Source organism: Colletotrichum gloeosporioides (assembly GCF_011800055.1).
Source record: "Colletotrichum gloeosporioides strain Lc1 chromosome Unknown consensus_13, whole genome shotgun sequence".
Lineage (NCBI taxonomy): Eukaryota > Fungi > Ascomycota > Sordariomycetes > Glomerellales > Glomerellaceae > Colletotrichum > Colletotrichum gloeosporioides.
In genome coordinates this window covers 1,027,049-1,051,122 of record NW_025544658.1, presented here as the reverse complement: position 1 = coordinate 1,051,122, position 24,074 = coordinate 1,027,049, and the positions used below count along the sequence as shown (strand labels likewise).

Genomic DNA, 24,074 nt, shown 5'->3' with positions numbered 1-24,074 from the left:
TCTCACATGTGGGTGGGTCTCGGTCAGCTACGTTGGACAAGGGTGAGAAACTCTGATATATCAACTCGCAGAGACTCCACTTTGAAACTCCCCCACCTCCAAACCTGAGAGAGCACTTCCTGGAATGGGTTCCCACCCCTGCAATAACTGTCTAAAGCGGAGACTGGAAGTTGACGAAAGAGACAAGGGGCCTTGAACGTCGCAACCCTGGGGGTGGGCCGGGGTCAGTTGCGAGAGTTGTGGGGAGTTGCACAAAGTGATCCCTCTCTCTGCTCTATCTAATCTCTCCCAGCCCGGCCTCAAGAGAGAGGGAACCAGGTCCATCACGTAACATCATGCCGTGCGTTTCCCGATCACATCTGAGAACGCAGAGATGGACCCCCCTCTACCCTCGTCGAGAGTGGGAATCTATGATCCCCCATATCGATATTATCCACACGTGCAGCAACACCACGCGGATGGTTGGTCCTCCAAAGGACTAGAGATACTGGTATTGCTTTTCGCAGTGCAAGTCGTCGGCGAGGCAAGCGTGGTGGAGATGGGCTCATGCATTGTCTTGATTCATGTCATACTGTCATCCCATCTTTCTTTAACACTAGTGCAGCTGTGTCTCGATCAGATGAGGCATGGAAGGAGGTGTTTTCCTGCAGCTTTACCTTGACGGCGGGCAAAAAAGAAGCAAGCGCTAGGGAACTAATGGCACGGCAAAGTAAGGTACAGTATGCAAGTGCGGTACTTGGCATCTCATATGACCACATCCGAAGCTGGGAACTACCGCGAATAGGGTCACATCGACTGGTGTCTCATCGACCGGTCTCGTCCACTCTTTTTTCTGCGCCTCTACCGATATGTGATTGATAGTCACGGAGTCCACGTTTCGAAAGAAGGTGCTGCTGGTGGGATGGTTGTGGTGGGCAGCCGAAGCAAGGCTAAGCCAGCCCGTCCCCCATCGCTTCTCTCGGGTGTGTAAGATGTGGTCCATGGATTCGGGAGAAATAGTGTGTTAAGTGTGTTCGGGTCTTTTCCTGCTTGTGTGTGCGTGTGTGTGAGATAGATCGCTTGCGCCCTCCATAAGTTGGATGAATTCCCCCTCCTACCCGGAAAGTCTTGCGCCACGGCGGTTGTCGGCTGAGAAGACTGTTCAACTTTGAAGGTTTTGATTCGCACCAACAGACGTTCGCAAGCGCGCTTCTTACAATTTGTCCCGTTGGTTGGGATTCGGCTTCCGCTACTACTAATAATACGTGCTTGCTTGCCCACCATGCCTGGCGCTGGTTCGAGGGGCATTGCCCTGTTGGTATGGATCGTCGTCTTTACCGTCATTGACGCCGTGGCGTTGGCCCTGCGCTTCTGGGCCGGGCGCATTATGCGCAGAGGCTTCTACTGGGATGATGGAATGATTGGGTTCGCATTTGTATGTTGGACATCTTGTCTGTCTGCTTGGGCGCTGGCTGACTTGGACACAGGCAAACATCATTGCGCTTCAGGGTGTTGTCGTTTGGGCTATCTACAATGGCCTCGGCAAGCACACAGACGAACTTACTCTTCCCGAGTATGCGGTTCAGTTCAAGGTATGCTATCTACTTCATCTAAATCTTCATAGTCCTCAACTTACACCGTCATCCAGCTCATCCTCGCCAGTGGCGTCACCTGGCTCCTGGGAACCATCTTCATCAAGTTCGCCATCTTGTGGATGTACACGCGCATCTTCGCCACGGCCCAGTTCAAGCGCTGGTCGCGCATCCTGATGGGCGTCGTAGGAGCGTACGGCGTAGCCTTCCTCATCCTCTTCATGAGCCGCTGCACGCCCATGTCGCAGCAGTGGGCTCCCGTCGAGGGCGGCCACTGCCGTGACATCACCATCGACCAGATCGTCTCCGTTACCATCAACATCGTCGTCGACATCGCCATGACCGCCCTCCCGATGCCAGCGCTCTGGGGCCTTCAGATGCCTCTGCGGAACAAGGTTGCCGTCACCGCCATGTTTGGCATGGGAATCACGTAAGTCGCACACCTTAGCCATATCGATCGATTGGATCTCGACTAACACCCAGCAGCACCATCGCCATCATGGTCTGGCGCCTCATCAACACGGTCACCACCATCGGCGACCTCGACTTCGTCTACAACCTGCACGACATCGGCCTGATCAGCCTGCTGGAGCTCTGGATCGGCATCATCATCGCCTGCCTGCCCACGCTCGGCCCCCTGCTCAAGACCTACGTCAAGCCCGCCGTCTCCAAGATCGGCTCCAAGCTGACGAACCCGTCGACGGACCGCGGCAACATCCACCTGAAGGACCTGAACAGCACGCAGGGCAGCCGGGTGCACCACCCGCGCCGGACGTACGACAAGCTCGGCGACAACGTCTCGTACGTCGACCTGGAGCGCGGCAGCAAGGACCCCGCCGTCACGACAAAGTGCCACTACGCCCCAGGCGCCGACGCGCCCAGGGATAGCCGGCCGGTGATTTACGTCCAGCAGGACATTACCACTTCACAAGATTCGTGGGAGAGGAGACAAATATGAGGCGGTGCGGGATAGCCTGGATATGAGGGATGATTGTTCTATTACGAGACATGTTGTACATATTACCACTTCTTGACGTTTCATCTTCTTTGTTACAGTTCTCTCTGTTTCTTTTTTGTCGTTTTTCTTAAGTTTTACTCCCAACCTACTTGTTGTAGTTTATTTTCCCTAAACACACAAATACCCAATGATTCACAACCAGGATCTCAGATTGCTTGCATCAAAACCCTGAAGCACCGACACCGCGAATAACGCAGACCAAAAAAGACTTCCGGGAGATTTACCAATAGATCCCCCTTCCCATTACCCGCACACGAAGGCCACCTGGGCAGGCAAGCAAGCCAGCGGCAGGCCCAAAAACCGCACCCGCGGTCCTGTCGATCACCGCTTCGGAGAACGGCAGTTTGACTTTGGTTGGCGCCCAGAGGGGTTCTCGTCCCCAGGACATGGTCTCCCTTGCGAGAAAGAGGGCGGCGCGCGGATGGGCCAGGCCACGCACACGCAACCCAAGGGACCCAAAACCACGGCGGGGGTAGCCCACCTCCGGTCACACTCAGGATATCCCGACAGCGAGTCTGATGAATCGAAATGATGGGCGTGCGGCGTGTGTTTTGTCAACATCTCCGGTTAAGCTATCGGCCCCCCGCTTACATAGTCAAAGCAAAAGGGACGGCGATGGCAGCTATGGTCGCATCCGACGGGTACACGTGCGCAGAGTCTCGGATAAGGTGAGGGACAGAAGAGGAGAAGGAAGAGAGAGAGGCAAGAGATCATCGGAAGGCCCCCATATCGTGAATCGTCTGTGTGACTTACCTACACACGTCCCTTTTACCAATACCCGTTTCGCGGGTACCTTGCGAGAACGAGACGAACTGAGTCTGTGTGTGTCTGTTTCTCCACATATCTGGGTAAATTGTTCCCACTACCTGCCCTGTTCAACATAGTTTAGACGTCCATGGATCGCGTTATCTGAGAAACTTGCGAGTTTCTCTGGCTCTCGACGACTATTTCGCGCGGCATCATCCATGGGTCGAGGTTTAATCACGCTTGCTACGACATTGGTGTCGCACTACCGGTGAAGCTCAAGCGATCTCCATGGAGACTGACCGCATCACTAGAGGCACCTTTAATCCAAGAGGACGAAACCCACAGCAACATCCACAATGGCCCTACTCTAAAACCAAGAAAACCAAGGCCGCGGTTATTAGACTTTGGGAATGCGTGCCCCCGGCGTAAGGTAGCCAGGTTGAATGTGAACGGGGTGGAGTTTCGAACCCAAATCCACGCGCCAAATGCGACGAACTCTTAAACGGAAACCGCTTCAAGGAACGTTTCCCAACGGTGTCCCATGTTGGTAATTGCTTCACGGCTGCGCATGCGCATGCCATGCCAGCCATGCCACATGCCATCCCATGGCTCTGCTGCACTCAATATTGTCCACGAGGTTATTTGCCTCACCTCGTCGAGGTATGATCGCTCAGGGGGCTCTTGCATATTGCCATGCCGCCTGCCCGCTACGGCTTGCTGGCTGCGGTGCCCATCACATCCATGGCATGCGCGGGTTCTGCGTATGCCCTCACGAGGACCCCTTCATGGCCGGGGGGAGATGAAGACGACCCAGATGTACCCCCTAACAATTTAGACATGAAGGTCGTTCCTGGAGGACTCGGGCTCTCATCACGACCGTGACTGTGTCATGGACGTCGGTTGGATGGATGAAGCGGTGGACGTTTTGCCACGGTTCCCTGGGACAAAATGACCGACGATGGATAGAGTCGTTTTCTTGGGGTCCAGTCCAGTCCAGTCCAGACCCGACTTGTTGGAGGTTCCGCCTTTATCTAGAGCCCATGGAGACTTCTTTCAAAGGGCACATATGAATAGAACCATCTCCATCTTCTCCGAGCTGTCGTACCAGACTGTCGGATCACTCTCAGTCCACAACTCATCTCCCACCCCTTGAACAAAGCTCAAGACACTGCGGGAGACTTACATACACTCGCATACACTCATACATTACCCATCATGTCACAACCGGGTATTGGGGAGCACTCTCCCCTTACCTTCAAACGAGCCGCGTTTGAAGACGACGCAGCTCCCAGCAAGTCGTCGTCCTCCTCCTCATCAGCCACAAGCACAGTAAAGGCCCTCCTCGGCGTCCCCCGTCTGATCTGGGACTTTACCGAGAGCAATTTTTCCACCTTCGTGGCGCCCAACACCGCCTTCGGGCTCCTGGGCGGCCTGACCGGCTCGCCCCTGACCTCGGGGCAGGCGACGGCGCTCGCCGTGCTGCAGCGGTTCCCCCTCGTGGTCGCCTTCAACTGGTACAGCGTGCTCATCTTCGACCTGGCCAACCAGAGGGGCTCCGAGTCCGTGGCGGAGGACCGCGCGAACAAGCCGTGGCGGCCCATCCCCGCGGGCAAGGTCACGCAGGAGCAGACGCGCGCGGCGATGCTCGTGGCGATCCCCGCGGTGCTCGTCTTCAACTACGTGCTCGGCGTCTGGAGCGAGGGCGTCTTCATCCTCATCCTGACGTGGCTGTACAACGACCTCCGCGGCGGCGACACGCTCGCCCGCGACGCCATCATCGCGGTGGCGTACTTCCTCTTCAACACGGCCTCGCTCAAGATCGCCATAGGGGATGTTGCTGCTGCTGCTGCCTCAGAGGGCGGCAACAGCATCACGCGCGAGGGGTACCTGTGGGCGGGCATCATCAGCGCGGTGATCCTCACGACGATGCAGGTGCAGGACCTCAAGGACCAGGCGGGCGACGCGGGGCGCGGACGCAACACGATACCCCTATTCTTCGGGGATTCTGCGTCGCGGGCGTCGCTGGCGGTGCTGGTACCGGCGTGGTCGTGCGTGTGCGTGTACTTCTGGGGCATCCGGTCGTGGGGGGTGCTGCTGCCGGTGGTGTCTGGCGCCCTGGTGGTTGTCGGGGTGCTCCGGACGAGGACGCCGGAAACGGACGCCCGGGCATGGAGGCTGTGGTGCCTGTGGACGGTGTGTCTGTACTCCCTACCGCTGTTCGGCGGTGCAGTTGGTGGTGGTGGTGACGGTTTCGTGTCGTTGGAGCACGTGTGAGAAGTGACTGATGAGACGGAGGACTGTCACTTTCACTGGGCTTGTTGCTGGGCCTGCTGGCAACGCGTTATTTTCCGGGCTCTCTTGCGGCGGGTTGCCCTCTGCTTCCGTGTGAGAAGGAGTTGGTTGTGGCAGGAGGAACAAGTTGGAACCCTTGCCGATGCTGTCGAGTGCGAGTCATGGAGATGGACAGGACCGCGGATAAGACTCGGGCGAATGCTGATTGAGTTGAGGGGGCGAGAGGTTGTTATCGAATAGTTGACGTGCGTGATCTGGGTTGAACAGGGGTCACGAGTCAAGCAGTGGCAGGGAGCGGCCCGCGGGAGGCCGGGGTCTTGGAGCGCAACAACAGGGGCGTTGGATGAACACTTATTCATGACAGCCTGCTTTAGTGTAGAGTTACCGGAGGAAAGGCACCGACTAGCAGCAGAATTCACTCACATTAGCTTTGGACGAGACGATGCGATTTGGCTCCGATGTTGTCAGACGGGAAGGATCACTTAGCTCCCCTCCTCTACGGTGTTTTAGTGTGCCAGTTGGCTGGTGTTCATCGGCCGTCGGATGTAGTTATCACACGGGGCTTAGAGACGCCGGCCTATTGGTCTGTCCTCGCCGTTGCGGGCTCGGGTCTCGTCCGTCAACCCGGAGGGCCCGGGGTAAACCCTCCTCCATGCGGTGCCACCAGGTCCAACTGCCACCTGCATTCAACCTTGTTGCTGCAACCACACACGCTGCACGTTTGGATGAACCGTATGACAAGCATTCTCCTTCCTCTCTAGCACTATGTTCTAACACCTTTTTGCAGTTAGAGGCGGCCGCACCACTGGGGACGCTTGGCGTGCTGCGTACGCACGCATGCACCACCAGCGAGGTCCCCTGCCCGGATCCGATGCGTGTTAGTGCAAAAGGCTCTTGTCTATCCGTCTGTCTGCTCTTGTCAACTTGGCAGATAACGTTCAATCCTTGCTCATCCCACAACACGCGTGTCAGGGACGACCCCTAAAGAGCAATGTTGCGATGTTACCTGCCTATATTAGCTCACATGAGCTGTTGGGACCTCAGTCGTATGCCTACCACCTAGAGCCACCGTCTGTGAGTCTCCGCATCTGGGAACTGTTCCGTGGCCCGGCTGTCTGTTGCGGCAAGCCCGACCTGCTCGGCCCCTCGGGCTCCCTCTCTTCTTCTCTCTTGAGTCCTTTCCCCCCTCTTTCAGTCCGCTTCAGTCCGTTTAAGGCATGCACAACTGATGACTTAGCCACGCGGCTCCCGTCTACCGGCCTTGTCACGGTCAATCTTTCTCTCGAACTCGCCAGCCTGCGCAGGGAGCAGAGTCAGGCCCGCCGCAGCGTAGGACCATTCCGTCCCAATAGCTGAAAAGTTTCTTTCCCCGAACATCGCACAGGCGTAGGCATCGTGGGCCATAAGAGCCAATATTAACATGGGTGCTAATCAAACCCATCGTCAGAGTCTCCCGGTCTGGTCGGCATCTCATTTCCTGTCTGTATGCGTTGTTTATGGTTCGTGAGTGAAGAAGACCTTGGGCCAAGTTAAATATGTAGCTTTCAAGACCTAGAGTTGCATCGTGAAGTCTCCTTCCCTTCCCTTCCTCACCTCCCTCACCTCCAGTCTCTCGCTACCCCCTTTGTGCTCGCGGCGGTTCTCCCAGTCCAAGATGGTGTCCTTCATTAACCTCCTCACACTCGCTCCGGCGGTCGTTTCCGCCCTCTCCGTCGGCAAGCCGGGAGGCTCCTTCGGCAGCCCCCTCGAAGAGAGGGAGGACTCAAACGCCACCTGCCGCTGCTTCCCCGGCGACGACTGCTGGCCCACGGCAGCCGAGTGGAACGCCTTCAACACCACCGTTGGCGGCCGTCTCATCGCCACCGTGCCCATCGGCGCCGTCTGCCATGACAGCTCCTTCGGCTCATACGACGAGGCCAAGTGCACGGCGCTGCAGAACGCCTGGGGCCAGTCCGAGACGCACATCCAGACCTCCTCGTCCGTCATGGCCGCCTTCTTCGCCAACTCCAGCTGCGACCCCTTCAACCAGCCCACCGACCGCTGCATCATCGGCACCTATGTCCAGTACGCTGTGAAGGCGACCAGCGCCGCGGACTACAGCGCCACCATCAAGTTCGCCCAGGAGAACAACATCCGCCTCGTCATTCGCAACACCGGTCACGATTACCTTGGCAAGTCCACCGGTGCCGGGGGTCTGGCTCTGTGGACTCACAACCTCAAGGACATCTCAGTCATTGACTACAAGTCTACTGGCTACACCGGCAAGGCTGTCAAGGTTGGTGCCGGTGTTCAAGCCGGCGAGGCCCAGGCCGCTGCTCACGCTCAGGGACTCGTTGTTGTCGGCGGAAACAGCCCCACTGTTGGACTCGCGGGAGGATACACCCAAGGCGGTGGCCACGGTCCTCTTGTTTCCAAGTACGGTCTTGGAGCTGACCAGGTTCTCGAGTGGGAGGTTGTCACTTCTGGAGGCCAGACGATTGTCGCGACTCCCACCGCTTACTCTGACCTCTACTGGGCTCTGAGCGGTGGCGGCGGCGGTGTCTACGCTGCCGTCCTGTCCATGACCGTCAAGGCTTACCCTGACATGATCACCTCGTCTGCCAACTTGACCTTCACCAACACCGGTGTCACCGACGATGTCTTCTACGGCGCCGTCACCACCTACCTCAAGACCCTGCCTGACATCGTCGACGCCGGCGCCGTCAGCATTTGGCTCATGAGCCCCGGTGTCTTCCTCATGCAGCCCACCACCGCTCCCGGCCTCACCAAGGCTGAGCTCCAGGCTCTGCTGCAGCCCACCATCGATGCCCTCGACGCCGCTGGCATCACCTACGGTAAGCTGTCTCGCTGAACTTTTGTTGAGTACCTCGTGCTAATGTCACTCAGACTACCACATCAACCAGTACGACACGTACCTGGACAGCTACAACGACATGAACCCCGAGCCTGCCGTCACGGAGTTCAACATCGGCGGCCGTCTGATGCCCCGCACCCTCGTCGCCGATGACGCCTCCGCCACTACGCTCACCACCGCCCTCAAGTCCATCCTCGACAACGGCGCCATCATCTCCGGCCTGACCATCAACGTCGCCCGCGACGCCAGCGCCACCCCCAACGCCGTCAACCCCGCCTGGCGTACGGCCCTCTTCTCCGCCGTCGTCGGAACGTGAGTAACCCCTATCTTCCCCTCCTTTCTGAAAGCCAGACATACTAACAAAACGCAGTGCCTACGACCGCGCCGACTTCTCCACCCTCGTCTCCGGCCAGACCACCGTCACCGACACCATCGTGCCCATCCTGGCCGAGCTCACCCCCGGCGGCGGCGCCTACCTCAACGAGGCCGACCGCAACCAGGCCGACTGGCAGGAGGTCTTCTACGGCGGCAACTACGCCAAGCTCAAGGCCATCAAGAAGATCTACGACCCCTGCAGCACCTTCTACGCTCTGACCGGCGTCGGCAGCGACGACTGGACTGTCCAGAGCGACGGACGTCTCTGCAAGGCGTAGACGTTGGAGGGGCGACGAGTGATGATGACAAGAGGATGACAAGAGGCAGTTACTTTGCATAGCGTTTCATAATCGTATATAATACAATTCAATCTTCTTGCCTCAGTATGTTTGTCTGGTGTCAGTGAATGGCCACGATGGCCTATCAACAGTTCTGGGAGGAGGCAACTACTCCAGTATTTGAACGGAGCTCCTCAGGTTCAGACAATGACAAATGGTCTTAAAAACAATTGTTTCGGGGTGTCCTCATGTACAACTCAGTTTGTTGAAGGCAGCCATACCAAGTTCTTGAAGCCAGTGCTCGATATGAGACAACTTCAGCCCAGGCAAAGTGCAGTGGGATGAGTCAACTAAGAGGGTTCTTCTATCTGAAATTTGAAGAGAAACAAGCCCCATGTTCTACGCCGTGAGTATGTAGTTACATACTAGTGGGTTCGATCTAGATATCTGCAACGTAACACATTGGAATATCTGAACAAACGCCTGAGATATGCCCCAACTTTCAAAATCCAAAGACTTTCAAAGAAGGCAACAGATACATCAACCCAGCCCAGACACACCAAAGCTTCCAAACAATTTCATCGTCATCCATAGTTCTTCTCCAGAGCGTTCCACATACCATAGACAACCCAAGTCCCAGAACAATCACGTAGCTAGCCCAACCGAGTCCCCAGAACATCGGAAGGAATACAGACCACAACATGGCCCCCGCCGCCAAAGTCCACCTCGCAACTCCGTCCCCGTAGACAAGCGGCACCGTCTTCCTCCCCCTCGCACTATCACCAACAACATCTGGCAAGTCCTGGGCATGTATTGTCGTGAGAACAACGGCACCCGTCGTCAATATCCATACTACTGCCGCATTTTTCAGGCCATACTCAACCGTCCCGCCCGTAATCGCCAGGGCTCCCGCAGAAAACGCCATGAGACCCAAGGCATTTGCCACGTTCCGCCACCATATGCTCGTGTCAGCAGCGTCGAGATCATTGTACATCCACACAAACGAAATGAAACTCGTCGTCTCGCGAAAAGCGCCGCTATATGCCCCGAAGACCATGAGCGCTGGCACGAGATAGAGCGCGATCTGTCTGGTTTGGTCTGCCGTTATCCGGCCCGATGGCAGGGGTCGCCAGGGCTTGTTGGCGGCATCTTCAATCATGGAGCCCGGAAGACGTTGGTTTGCGAGATTCTCGAGAAGAAGATTGGCATAGATCCAAATCACAGCGTGTATCAGGGGCTTGAAGGTGGCCAAAGTGAGAGTGGGCGGGGTGTCGAGGTCCCGGAAGCCGTTGGTAAGAATGCTGGAAATCGCGAAGAGCATTTGCGGAAGTACGACTGTCTTACAGTCGCTTTTTGTGAAGAGATAGAGCGTTTTGAGGTGGTAAACCGGAGATCGTCGGGACCTCGAAAGCGTTTCCTGCAAGAAGGTCAGTATAGTTCACATGTGCAACTGAGATTGAGTTCATAGGTTGACATGTCGCCAAGGAGTCACCACTGCCTACCTTTTCATCAAGATGGAAGCCCATTAATTCTTCTTCCATGATGAGAATGGGGCAGCTTTCGGCATTGATTTTGCTCATTTTTTTAATCCTTCAAGCAGAACGAAGACTTTAGGGGGTCTCATCAATCTGCAATGGCCTGCTTGAACACTTCTCGCCATCTTCAGGAGTTTTAGGGAAGATGATGTGTTTTTATACACACAGTTTAGACTGTCTTGTACCTTCAACTTCCATAGCTACCTGTCCCAATGAAAGTGTAGTTCAAGCTCCAACTGGGATTGGGAACAGCCACCGGAGCTTGGTGTCAGCATTTGTCTTGGCTACTACCTGTAACTGCCATAGATGGTAAAGTCGATTCCTTTTGTCAGCTACAGCCCTACCTAGAGGCTTGTCAACTTCGGCACCGGTCGAATCAATGAATGATACTGTTCATGCACGCTATTGAAACGGTGTTGAGAAATCTCGGGACAAGATCCCACTTTCGGACAAGTTGTGAGGCAAGCGACACCTTCAAGTCACGCAATGCCTAGCAAACAGATGACTAGTTTTAATGCGGCTGAGGTCTAGAACTCGGATGTCTGGTGAGCTGAGCTTGGCCACAGACCCCCAACTCACGTTGCCCTCATACTCAGCTTACCTCATATTGCACCTTACGCTTTTACACCTTCACTGCTGCCTGGAAGCTTGATACTTAGATTAGATGCCTGGATTGCCATTGGCGCTGTCGGACTTGCCTCAATCCAACTGGTTCAGCTGATCAACCAATTGACCATTGGTGTGAGTGGCTACCAGGGATCACAGGTTCGGAGCCCGGTCCTCTCTCTCTCTCTTTTTTGTTTTCTCTTTTTTCTTCCTTCTGCTATTTCTTGGGGCATGTTATTTATTTCCCTCACCCTCTTTACTTTTTCAATGGACGGATGGATATGATGAGCTCTCCAGTTCGCAGGCGACTCTCAACGGCCTGTTTCAGGCCATGGAAACGCCCCAATATGTAATGACGAAGACTAAAGGAGAGAGATGATTGGTCCTGTTGGTCTTTTCTGCGTAAACCATATTCTATAAAGACACGGAAGAAAATTTCAATGGCGACGACGGCGACGACGACGATGATGGCGACAATGACAACAAAGAACATGACTACATCTCAAGCACAAAGACGACGACAAGACAGCACAGTTCACGATAAACGACATCAGCTCTTTGTGGGAACCTCCCTTTCATACCTAGTACGCTACCAAAGAGCAACTGCAAAGCGTCTGTAGCTACACAACGGCGAATCAAGCCCAACCTTGTCTGGGTATCCTTGGCCCAATTGTCCATACACCAAACCTGAACCTGTTCGTCCAAAAGCAAGTCTCAATACACGTAGCCACTCGGTCCAACCTTTACTCCCGTTGCCAATACTCTGTCGCAAAAGTTCCACCAAAAGTAGCTGCCCGCGACGGGTATCCCTCACTTGTCGGCAGGCTTGCCCTCAGCCTCAGTCTCGGCCTCGCGCTCGGCGTCGGCCATGGCAGCGAGCTTCTCGGCGGCCTTGACGGGGACCTTGATGCGGATCATTCTGCGGACGGGCTTGTCAGCATCATCGACGGCGGGCTTTCCACCATCCTTGTCGAGGTTCTTGTCGATGACCTTCTTGTTCTCCATGCCATGGCCCTTGACACCAGTCTCGCCACCCTCCGCGTCGACAGCCTTCTCAGTCTCCTTGCCAGAGGTCTTGGCCTCAGTCTTGTCAGCCTTCTTGGCAGTGGTCTTGTTCTTGCTGCCAACGGGTCTGCCTCTGCGACGAGGCTTCGTCTCGGTCTCAGTCTTCTCGGCGGTGGGCTTGGTGGCACGCTTAGGCTGAGGGTCCTTGCGAGCGCGCTTAGCCAGGGGCTCATCCTCCGAGTCGGAGCTGGAGCTGGAGTCGTCAGAGTCGTCGACGACGATGACCTCGAAGGGCTGCTTCGGGGCGGGCCTAGCAGCCGGCTGCGCAGCATCAGGATGAGGAGCAGAACGCTTGACGCCAGCGGGAGGATTAAAATCCTTGGACTGCTCGGGGGCGCCCTTGGTGGCGGGCTCAGGGGCAGGACGCTTGAAACCGGCGGCCGGGTTGACGTACTTCGAGCCTGCAAGAATATGACCGATGCTGTTGTCGCCCGGTGGGTAAGCGGCAGCCTCCTTGAGAGCCTTGTCATTGTGAACCTCGATCATCGCGCTCCCAAGCACAGATTGGTACATATAGTCAACGGATGATGGGCTTCCGCGGATGGCAGGCAAGTTCCACTTGTCTCTGCTTCCAAACATGACACTGTCCTCGCGATTCCTGACTGCTCTCACGGCTGCCTCTTTGGCCATACGTCCCTCGTTGCGGATTCTGTGCTGAACAAAGGATAGGACGTCCATGGGGGCGCGGGCATCGTTCTTGCCGTACTGCTCCAGGTGCTCGACCCATGCAAATATCATCTTCCAGGCGGTCCACTTCTTGGCGACATACTCCTCCACATGCCGGCCTCGCATGATGGGATGGATATAAACCTTCACTGTCGGGATTCCAACAGCACCGACGATCCAGCAGTCGAGGTAACGGCACAGGATTGGCGAGTGAGGGTTGACATGGATGGCGGGGTCCATGCCAGGAGGCAGAGGAATCTCCCAGGGGCCACAGCCCTGGAGCTTGGGAGCCTCAGAGATGCTACCGTCGGCGGTATCGCGGAACCAGTGGTCTAGAATGACAACTGCAGGGTCAGGAGGTGTCTCAAAGGACTGACCGGGGCGTCTTCCACAGAGGGTGAGCTGTTGACCTAGGCCGTTCGCCAGGAGGCTGGCCGGAGCGCCTTTCTGAGCGGTCTGGATGGTGTCATGAGAAGGCTGGGGGGTGAGAAGGCCGTTGGTGTTGATGGTTGTCGAAGCAGCTTGCTTCAGAGGAACGACAGAAGATGAAGCAACAGTATTATTGGTCTTGATGGTCAAGCCGACGGGGTTCTTATCCTTCTCGACAGTCTTGACAATGTTACCGCCATCGGCGGCCTGAGAAAGAGGCACCTTGTCGATAGTGACCTTCTCAGAGAGTTTCTCGGGCTGAGTTGAGAAAGACTGGGTACGGGAAGCGGAGGTATCAGCCTTGGCCTGAGTCTGCTGAGTCTTGACGAACCGGACCTTCTTCTTGATAGCAGCAGCGGGAGTAGCGGGCCCGCGAGGCGAAAGGGGGGAAGCAGGCTGGCTTCGAGTATGGTGTCTTCTAACGCCACTACCAACGCCACTACGACCGGGGCTGTGTCGGACTGGTCTGTGGAAGGGCATATTGGTGTCGATGGACAATCTTGTGCAAATAAAGGAGCGAATTTGTGTCTGGTGGTATGTTAGGGCAGCATTCTGGAGGATGACCTCGCCGTCTTTCGCCTCGGCAATGGGGATTTGGGACAGGCAAGAACATTTGGAAAATTGACCAAAGGAAAAAAAACAAGAGGATGCTCAAATTGACTCCTGAACTGAAGACGGAGGTCATGAACCGACAGCAGAGATGAAGTCGACGAGAGGCGCATTGCCGACGGTTGAAGCCGTCAACGCCACGCCGACGTCCACCAAAATCGCGACCGCAATAAAAATGTGACGCAAAAAAAGATTGAAGCCGAGGATATCACTCGGTGATCCAGATCTCGTGGGCTTGAGGGGAGTTTCTTACCTTATCAGCCCGTCGACTTGTGAGACAACGGGTGGTGTTTGCTCGGTTTGTTTGCCCTCGACAGCAAACAAGGCAAGATCGCGACGTGTTTCTGGAAAAAGATCGAACTCGCCAGAGAGAAGTAGAGGATAGAAAACAAAAAGGGCATTGACTGCTTGCTAGACCCGCCAGCAACCCTTCTCACCCCCCTCACCCCGCGAGGTGGCTGATCAAGGGTGGTGCTGGGGGCTCACGATGTTTGCCCTAATAGTCTATGAGGCGAGTGCCAGTCTTACCCGTTGCAGTGACTTCTTTCCTTCCTCAGAAAGTCAGAAAGAACTTGGTTGATGGGAGAAGACCATGGGGACAGTTGTCAGGTAGATAGAAGGGCAACTAAATGATGCGAATAGGGATCATAGGAATGGGAGAGATGGAAAAGAAGCCAGCAAAAGCAGATTCTCTTTGAGAATTGAAGTCAATCATCTGAAACGCCACGAAATCCTATGAGTGTTCTGTCATAAATATGCCGATGCTGCGTAGGATGGTTCGGTTGGAATGCCACCGGTCTGTTCATTGTTCTGGCCAGACCGACTTACAGATTTCATGCTTGAAGTTGACAAATTTGCGAGATAACAGACTTTCTAAATTCTTATCAAGGAACCAAATCAATTGAAGAGTATTCCGCTATCTGGCTTAGCTACCTCTGCGGGACAGGGTGGGTGACGTGCAAGGACGAAGGCCAGGAGTGCGGAGAGGTCGGGTGCCAGAGATCACCATTCTAAGCAACCGTCGGTATTTATCGCAGAGTCCAGAGACCCTCCTTTTAGCAAGCCGAGACCTTCCTTCTGCCTCTGACGGAAGTGTGACTTTCAGAAACAACAAGAATACTGCTTCAGCTTGGGTGAAGATCTGAGACACCAGGAGCGAGAAACACACGTCTGCAGAGCCTCCATCGCTCTCTACAGCTGGAAATGGCTGTGATGAATCACTATGGATCTCGTACGATGAGAGGGAATGCCCTTTTTATGCACTTGAGTGCCGTCCCGAGGAGGAAGGATAAGACTAAATTTGTCGAAACGAAAAACAAAGGGCAAAAAGCCGACAAAAATAAAATAAGAAAGTGAACCGACACAGAATCGAACCCAGGTATTGAGAGGATAAACGTGATCTCTGTGTTTCAGCTGGTGTATCTGCAGTACCATTACTGGGCATATTCACGGCCACTTACTCCTGCAGATTATTGGGAGAGCAGGTCGTCGACCGCTACATCGACCCTCTCGGCAGCTTTCGCCTCAGCCGTCTTCACTGTGCGACCCAGCATCTCAGAATACCGCCATCAAGGAAAATCAAACCCCCAACCCCACGATCGCGATCACGATCCCCTCAACCCCGGCCCACCACACCGAGCCCAGGACCCCTCGGTGAACCGTCCCGTCATACCCACAAGGGTACCCCATGAACCTTGAGACCCAGAAAATGGATCCTCGGTCCCAGAACCCCGAAAGACCCGACCAAAACCCCCACCCAAAAACGCATCTCGGAAAATTGCAGTCGCAAAATCACTGCAAACCCATCACAAGGGACAAAAAAATATGCGCCTCCCCAGAGCAGCTGCAACTGTTGCTCCCCAATCACTCCCCAGAATCCGACCCCTGGCGATCCCCAAAACCAGAAACCCGGCCCGGGCAACACCTCCAGCTCCACACTCACCGAGGCCGTCTCCGACAACGCCGCCAGCGCCGTTGTCTGCTCGCCCGCCATGGCGTCCTCGTCGCTGTTGTCGTCCCGCGCTACTCAGCAAGCAGCCGTTGAATCGCAGCAGCAGCAGCACATGCAGCGAGACACAACGCCAGCAACCCCTCAATTCTTCCTCCAATCACACCGCCCCGCCCGCTAACCTGCCCGACGTCATCCCCCGTCCGCGCCAGTCCGTCCGAAATTTGAATTCGACCACCCTGGCGATCCTGAGAAAGCATGCGTCTATTAGCACGACTAGCACCACAGCCGCATATTGCTACCACAACCACCATCCCGGCACCGCTGCTGCTGCCGCCCCACGACGAGCTGCTGCTGACAGCTCCCGTCCCATCCACACCCTGACCTCTGGCGCTGCTGCATCAATCCAGACCGAGCTGCTCCATCGCAGGTCCCAGACCAGCGGGACGACGCGGGCCACGCCTCCCGGGAATATTTCTCACCACCAGCCTCGGCCGACGGCATATTTAACCAGGTACTTACTTCACCTTTGCCTCTTCCCCGTTTCCCCATTGTAAAATTCCCACGCCCCGCCATCCAAGTCCATTGCTTCCGCGCCTTCGAGCTAAACACCCCCATCGTCAAATCTGCATCGGCGCGCGTGATACCCCCCCTTCCCCATAGCCCCAGCCTTCATTGCCTCTTCTTATACCCATCCCTCCTGTTGCCCTCCCCTTTCACGACTTCTTCCCCAAACTCACACAAACCAACCACAGATCCAAACACACAATGTCCGACCAACGAGACCCCAAACGCGCCCGCGTCGCCGCCGCCGAGGGCGAGCACCTCCCCGCGGGCATCACCGAGACCGACGAAGAGCTCCAGAAACACTGGTTCGTGGGCAGCATCGACCAAGGCACCACCTCCACCCGCTTCCTCATCTTCAACGGCCTCGGCGACCCCGTCGCCATGCACCAGATCGAGTTTGAGAACCACTATCCTCACTCAGGGTAAGCCCTCCCTTCTTCCTCCTCCTCTCCCGTCGTCCTCACTAACACACCTCCCCTAAACAGATGGCACGAACACGACCCCCTGGAGCTCCTCTCCTCCGTCGAGGAATGCATTTCCGCCGCCCTCGCCAAATTCACCGCCCTCGGCCACCCGGCCTCCGCCATCCGCGGCGTCGGCATCACCAACCAGCGCGAGACCACCGTCCTCTGGGACGCCCGCACCGGCGAGCCCCTCCACAACGCCATCGTCTGGCCCGACACCCGCACCGCCCCCCTCGTCCGCGACCTCCGCGCCCGCCCCGGCGCAGACGCCCTCCAGCCCCTCTGCGGCCTGCCCCTCTCCACCTACCCGTCCTCCGTCAAGCTGCGCTGGGCCCTCGACAACCTCCCCCGCGTCCGCGACGCCTACGACGCCGGCCACCTCGCCTTCGGCACCGTCGACTCCTGGCTCATCTACCGCCTCAACGGCGGCGCCTCCGCCTCGCCCCAAATCCACGTCACCGACTCCACAAACGCCTCCCGCACAATGTTCATGAACCTCCACAACCTCAAATACGACCCCTCCCTGCTCTCCTTCTTCGACATCGACCCTGCCAAAATCGCCCTCCCCAAAATCGTCCCCTCCTCCCACCCGACCGCCTTCGGCAAGCTCGCCTCGGGCCCCCTCGCCGGCGTCCCCATCGCAGGCTGCCTCGGCGACCAGTCCTCCGCCCTCGTCGGCCAGTGCGGCTTCCTCCCGGGCCAGGCCAAAAACACCTACGGCACCGGCTGCTTCCTCCTCTACAACGTCGGCCACGAGCCCGTCATCTCCAAGTCGGGCCTCCTCGCCACCGTCGCCTACGACTTCGGAAACAACCGCAAGCCCGTCTACGCCCTCGAGGGCTCCATCGCCGTCGCCGGCTCCGGCGTGAAATTCCTCGTCAAGAACCTCAACTTCGTCGACGACGCAACCCGCATCTCCGACCTCGCCGCCTCCGTCCCAGACAACGGCGGCGTCGTCTTCGTCACCGCCTTCTCCGGCCTCTTCGCGCCCTACTGGATCGACGACGCAAAGGGCACCCTCTTCGGCATCACCCAGCACACCCAAAAGGGCCACATCGCCCGCGCCACCCTCGAGGCGACCTGCTACCAGACGAAAGCCATCCTCGACGCCATGGCCAAGGACTCGGGCCACGCCCTCGAGTCCCTCGCCGTCGACGGCGGCCTATCCAACTCGGACCTGTGCATGCAGGCCCAGGCCGACATCAGCGGCATCCGCGTCGACCGCCCCGCCATGCGCGAGACCACCGCCCTCGGCGCCGCCATCGCCGCCGGCCTCGCGCTGGGCGTGTGGAACGAGCTCGACGACCTGAAGAACGTCAACCAGACCGGCCGCAAGGTGTTCACGCCATCGGCAGAGCGCGAGAAGAACCTGAAAATGTTCAAAAAGTGGGAGCAGGCGGTCGAAATGTCGAGGGGCTGGGTGCGTGACAATCTAGAATAAGAATCTGACCTTGAATGTTTTTGTTTCTGGAAACGGAGTTGGATGTATAGAAGAATAGAAAAAGCGTGGGATGATATCAGGAATGTTTGGTTAGATGGATACCTATCAAGTCAGTTGGTCTGCCCACTTGGGGAACGTGCAACGTCATTCGCCAGAGACCCGACCAGTCGTTCGACACTCGCAGGATAGACGCATAACACATACACAACACAATAAGATCTGGGGCACAATCCACAGGTATCGTCTTTATTGTCATCTGTCTCAGAGGTAACCCACAATTCGGGCCCCTCCGTGCACGGCTGATCGAGGCATATCCATCACGGGCATGTTCCTCGACACCGTTCTCTGCAATCGTAGCAAATGGGACAATCATCTTCCCAAGAAAAAAAAAGTTGTGTGAAAAAACATTGCAAAGCCAAGTGCTTTTCGTGCTCGCCAAATGGATTCCCCCTGCCGACGCCAGCCAAAAATGTAAAATGTTTGGTTCCGCCCCCCATTTCTTTAAGCTCGAGACTCGTGAGTGGAGTGGTGAATCGTATCGCAACTTGGAATTAGAAAGTCGATAAGAACAGGCGCGCAGACAAGAAGTATAAAGAGCTTTGCTGAAGGGGGACGCCTCGGGGATATGATCCGAGACGCCTGGTATAGTTTTTCAAAGTGGAGTTTTGGTTTTACATGATGATGGCGGGGATGTCGACGTTGGCCTTGATGCTCTTGTGGGGGAGAATGCTGCCGCCGTTGACGTAGATCTCGTCGCCAATGGTCACGTCGTCTCCAAGGACGGTGACGTTCTCCAGACGAGCCCACTTGCCGACGGTGCTGTTCCAGCCGACGATGGTGCTCTTGACCCAGGCGTGGTCCTTGACCTTGGAGCCGGGCAGCAGGACGCATCTTTGCAGACGGCAGCCGTCGCCAATGACGACGTTGGGGCCGATGGTGACGTTGGGGCCAATCTTGCAGTTCTTGCCAATCTTGGCCGAGGGGTCGATGAGGACGTTGCCGGCGTGGACGTAGGGCTCACTGGGAGGAGCCAGCAGCTTGGAGCCCTGCTTGGTGAGGGAGGTGAGGTACAGGCAGGTGCCGGTGAGGAAGTCCTTGGGCTGACCGACGTCCATCCAGAAGCCGGGCAGGTCGAAGCTGTGCAGCTGGCCGTCGCGGACGATGGCGGGGAAGGTCTCCTTCTCGATGGAGGTGGGGCGGAGCTCGATGCGCTTCAGGACGCTGGTGTTGAGGATGTACATGCCGGCGTTGATGCGGTTGCCGACGAACTCGACGGGCTTCTCGACGAAGCGGTCGATCTTGGTGGCGTGGCCGGGCTTGTGGACGACGACACCGTACTTGGAGGGCTCCTCGACCTTTGTGACGACAATGGTGCCCTCGTCTCCGTGGTTCTTGTGGAACTCAGCGAGATCCTTGAAGGGGAAGTCGCAGATGACGTCCGAGTTGAGGACGAAGAAGGGGGAGTCGTCCTTGGCGAGGATGTTCTCGGCCAGCTTCAGGGGGCCGGCGGTATCGAGGGGCTCGGTCTCGACGGAGAAGGTGATGTTGAGGCCGAACCTCTTCTCGTACTGTTGGGAGGGATCGTCAGTACAGCTGGCTTCGGAGGGGATCGTCAGCTTATGGGACCCACCTCTGCCAAGTGCTTCTCCATAATCTCAGGGCGGTAGTTGACAGCGAGGACGACATCGGTGACGCCCGCGGCGGCGAGGGCCTCGATCTGGTGCTCGATCATGGGCTTGTTGGCGAACTCGACAAGGGGCTTGGGGAGAGTGAGGGTCTGGCATTGCGGTCAGCTTGGGTGTTGCTTTTCGCCGAGTGTCTGCAGCTGGAGCAACTGGCGATGGTCTTCTCCTGAAAGCCGCGCGTCAAGCTGGAAAGGGGCAGAGAGGACGTACAAGAGGGCGAAGACGGGTGCCGAAGCCACCGACGAGAATAATAGCTATTGCGCGCGTCAGCATGCTGCATCATGGCCCGGTGCAGAGGCCAGCTGGGGCATTGACTGCACAAGGGGGCGGGAGGCAGGCAAGACTCACCCTTCATCTTGGAGGAGTTTGGGGGTTGTGGTTATGTGTGAGTCGACTCTGGTTTGGTGAAGAGCAGAAAGGGAGAGGCGATTGCTTTCCCTTGAGGTGCGCGCGAAACAAGCGAGTGTACGAATGGGGAAAGGGCGTAGAAGTTCTCGAGTCTGGTGGAAGGTGCGACGAGGCGATTGGCGATGCGATGACGATGGTTGACAACGAAGGGCCGAGCTTCAACGACGGTCGAGGACGCAAAGGGGGGAAGGAGAAAAAATTAATAGAGCTGGTACAAAGAGCGAGCCTTCCTCCGGAGGATATGCTGAGGCTTTTGGGGGTGAAGATCACGGAAGCCTAGGAGAGGGGTGGTGGAGCGGCAGCAGCAGGTTGAAAAGTTGCAAGAGCGAGCGCAGTGAATAAAGTAAGGTCAACGAGGGAGGAGGAAGCCGGGAAGATGAGGTTGCGAGAGCTGGGCTTTGAGTAGTAGGGACCTGGATGGGATGAGATGGGGATGGGGTTGGATGGGGATGGGACGGGTTGGGATGGATGGATGGCAAAGGGAGGTGCAGGTGCGGTACTTGTCTGGTACGCTCCAGAGTAAAGGTACCTCTCAAAAAAGACACGACATACCTTACCAACACAGTAGAGAGAGTACCGTCTCCTGAATCCTCTCGCTGCTGGCTGGCCTGCCTCTGGTGATGCGCAGCAAGGCAAGAGCACACACAGCACACAGCACAGAGCACAGGGCACCGCCTCGAACCTGGACCCCCAATCCCGCCAACCGGCCCATGTCTCCCCCCCCCTGGAACAGGCGCGCTAACGGCCGGGCTTGTGGACACTACTGCGCAGCAAGGAGCACTATGGGAGCCTCCAAATGTCTGACACATTCCCGTCCCTTGACTCTCGGGGCAGCGTCAGGTACAAGTCCCAATCAAGACGACGGGAGGCTGCACGTTTACGAGACACCGAGTCGAAGGTGATGACAGTCCAGATGTTTGCGCCCGAACAAGAACCTCTGCTCCCCCATACGAGGTGCGCTGAACACATTCATTGCTGTTTTCCAAAGGTACACACACTCAACCGCTCACTCGCATATCCCATGTACTGCGCCACAAGCAAACGGTACGTACCCAACGGCCAATGCCCATCCTCATCCAATCACCGTCCTCCCCTCCCCCTCGGTGGCCCCCCCATGTGATCTCACGATCCAATCCCGTGTCTCCCCCAAACGGCGGCCCCCCTTGTGGGAAAAGAGGCTAGGTAAAGGCACGCTACGCCCAGCTGTCAGGGGCCCTCTCGCTCTCTTCCAATTCCATTCTCTCAAAGACGCTGGCTGCACAGTTACTACTTCGTGGTAGACTGGGGCTTGTGCGGCGGCGATTGTCATCGTCCCGTCGTCGTCGTCAGTTCGTCAATCGTGCCTGGCCTTGTACCACCGCACCGGGGACGCGTCCTCGCCTCGGCCCTCCGAACCATCTGCTGAAATGCGCAATTGACACAAAAGCGGGGAGCCCCGACCCGCGAAATCGACAGACCACGGCTCCCCCAATTTCCCTGGCGAAATTGTTAATGCCAATTCCCCTTCCCCCTTGCTTGTGCCTCAAAGCCAGCCATGGCACTGAACAGCCGGCTCTGCGTCTGGACTCTCTCTCTGTGGATGGATGGGCGAATCAGACGGAAACCGGGGCAGTCAGCTGATCGACTGTTGTTCAAAACACAACTGAACAACTCTGCTGGCCAGAAAGACCGCCGCCGCGCTCCGGTGACCGCGCGTATATCCGCCATCACACGCTCTCTCCCGGCCGAGGACCCAACCTCGAAACCGGGTCCCTCCCTACATGGGACCGACATCTGACCCGTCCCCCCTACTCAACTCGCGACCGCCGCCTTCTTCGGGATGCCTCTGCTGACGACCTCGTGAATGGGGGCAGTTACGAACTGACGAAGCGGTGCTGACAAGCAGTTGCAGTCACGTTTCGCAGTGCAGTCAGGCAACCAAGCACCAAAAAAAACCTCGTGTTATGCCGCCGCAAAAAATACTACCCCCCGGAGATTTTCCTCATTCCTCGTAACATGGGGATTCTTCCAATGTCACCTCTCTCCCTTTCCTTTCCTCCCTTGCCTCTGCCTTCCCCTCCGATTGGTGACGCCTAAAAACACAACTTTGCCAATTGCCATCGTCAATGCAGGAAGAACAAGTCATCAACATACCGAAGCAACGCATGTCCAAGTTTCCCATCGCCTCAAAAACGCCTCAGTGGGGACCCCTCCATCGCGGCATCGCCATAAAAAATCACACCCTCGTGACCACCAAAACACCGGGTCCAACCCGCAAAGCCACACCTGCTTAACGTCAGTCTCGCCAACTCCCGTCTTTACCACAAAAGCCTCGATCCCTACACTTCAATTAAGAGCGCGGGAGAAAGCCCGGGACGAAGTGGGAACCACCTCGCTCAACTTGCGACGTGACGTACGTGTTCAGTCCTCTCTATCCGCAGGTATCCAACACACCGCGGCCGCGTGCGCCACATTGAAACCACCGCCGCCGTCCACATCCCGGGACCGTCCGGATGACCCTCTGTCGCTATTTTCCCTCCGAGGCCAGTAGAGAAATAATTCACTGCGAAAAACCTGGTCAAGTTGGAGGGTAATCACATCCCCGTCAAGTTGTAACAACACTCGCAATCCCAGCACGCCCGGCCGCCACACGGACTCCCGTCCGGCAAAACCCCTTCCCATCTGCCACGCGCGTCCCGGCTTCCGATCCTCTCAAGAAGAAAAACCATCCGAATATGCCATGCCACCTGCAGATAAAACTCAATGGCATGTGCAAAGAAAACACCAGACAAACACCTCGGTAGACCTACATCCCGTCATCCCAACCACCATGCGCCAAATCGAACCACAAGCAAAATCGCTTCCCCCTAATAACCTACTACCCTGTTCCCTCCAGCCGCATCCCCAAACAAAACACGTTGCCTCTTATGTGAAATCACGCTAGCGAGACATTCTAACAAGACAACTCAATTAAAAAGTGTCTAGAACACAACGACCCGCGTGGGATGCCAGGAAGCACCCTCTTTACTTTTTCCATCTCATCCGTCCTCCTCGCTTCTTAGCTTCCAAAACCCGTCTCTCATCCGCGCCCGCTGCTGTCCAGGTGCCTGACCCCCTTGCTTCGATGGCCTCCCCATCCACGGGTACCAAGCGGGAATCTGAAATCTAATTTCTAGAAAACTCAAGCCCACTCACCCTAACCCAGCCCAGGCTACGGCTGCCCAGCCTAGATAGCTAATCAATCTGATCATCTGCCCCGTGCGATCCCGTGGGTACGTATGTATGTGAAGCGCGGCTTCGTCTCGCGCTGGCCCCCGTCCCGCGTCCGCGTCCCTCCCGTCCTCCACATCGGCTCCGGGCCACCACCCCCAACCCACCACCATCCTCCGAAACCCGCGCGGTTGTCCGGCGTCTTCCGAGTCACACCACCACCATGTCCACCATCCCTCCAACCGCCATCCCGCACCTGGACCTGACAGTTTCAGAGTACCTAGGAGCTGGATGTGAGAAAAGGGGCAACAAACTGGACCATGTCGA

The 24,074-nt window shown here is 56.7% G+C and overlaps 7 protein-coding genes across 7 annotated transcripts; 4 read left to right on the top strand and 3 right to left on the bottom strand.

Annotated features, from left to right (window-relative positions):
- Positions 1-1,261: 1,261 nt before the first annotated feature.
- On the top strand, positions 1,262-2,529 carry GCG54_00002708 (uncharacterized protein; the record flags this gene model as incomplete). The annotated part of the gene is made up of 4 exons (XM_045402792.1): positions 1,262-1,414; positions 1,467-1,571; positions 1,604-2,001; positions 2,058-2,529. 4 exons carry the CDS (start codon positions 1,262-1,264, stop codon positions 2,527-2,529), a joined length of 1,128 nt encoding a protein of 375 aa, XP_045269410.1.
- Positions 2,530-4,551: 2,022 nt separating this feature from the next.
- On the top strand, positions 4,552-5,610 carry GCG54_00002707 (uncharacterized protein; the record flags this gene model as incomplete). Its single annotated transcript, XM_045402791.1, has 1 exon — positions 4,552-5,610. The coding sequence occupies one exon, from the start codon at positions 4,552-4,554 to the stop codon at positions 5,608-5,610; it is 1,059 nt and encodes a 352-aa protein (XP_045269409.1).
- A 1,514-nt stretch (positions 5,611-7,124) lies between these two features.
- Positions 7,125-9,135, top strand: GCG54_00002706 (FAD-linked oxidoreductase patO; the record flags this gene model as incomplete). The annotated part of the gene is made up of 4 exons (XM_045402790.1): positions 7,125-7,127; positions 7,184-8,462; positions 8,515-8,794; positions 8,853-9,135. 4 exons carry the CDS (start codon positions 7,125-7,127, stop codon positions 9,133-9,135), a joined length of 1,845 nt encoding a protein of 614 aa, XP_045269408.1.
- Positions 9,136-9,637: 502 nt separating this feature from the next.
- GCG54_00002705 (Fumagillin beta-trans-bergamotene synthase) lies at positions 9,638-10,676 on the bottom strand (the record flags this gene model as incomplete). Its single annotated transcript, XM_045402789.1, has 2 exons — positions 9,638-10,552; positions 10,638-10,676. 2 exons carry the CDS (start codon positions 10,674-10,676, stop codon positions 9,638-9,640), a joined length of 954 nt encoding a protein of 317 aa, XP_045269407.1.
- Positions 10,677-12,086: 1,410 nt separating this feature from the next.
- Positions 12,087-13,916, bottom strand: GCG54_00002704 (uncharacterized protein; the record flags this gene model as incomplete). The annotated part of the gene is made up of 1 exon (XM_045402788.1): positions 12,087-13,916. The coding sequence occupies one exon, from the start codon at positions 13,914-13,916 to the stop codon at positions 12,087-12,089; it is 1,830 nt and encodes a 609-aa protein (XP_045269406.1).
- A 2,740-nt stretch (positions 13,917-16,656) lies between these two features.
- On the top strand, positions 16,657-18,465 carry GCG54_00002703 (Glycerol kinase; the record flags this gene model as incomplete). The annotated part of the gene is made up of 2 exons (XM_045402787.1): positions 16,657-16,982; positions 17,046-18,465. Coding segments are annotated over 2 exons (1,746 nt in total), but the record flags the coding sequence as incomplete, so codon positions are not given.
- A 671-nt stretch (positions 18,466-19,136) lies between these two features.
- GCG54_00002702 (Mannose-1-phosphate guanyltransferase) lies at positions 19,137-20,505 on the bottom strand (the record flags this gene model as incomplete). The annotated part of the gene is made up of 4 exons (XM_045402786.1): positions 19,137-20,033; positions 20,096-20,242; positions 20,361-20,404; positions 20,499-20,505. The coding sequence occupies 4 exons, from the start codon at positions 20,503-20,505 to the stop codon at positions 19,137-19,139; spliced, it is 1,095 nt and encodes a 364-aa protein (XP_045269404.1).
- Positions 20,506-24,074: the final 3,569 nt, after the last annotated feature.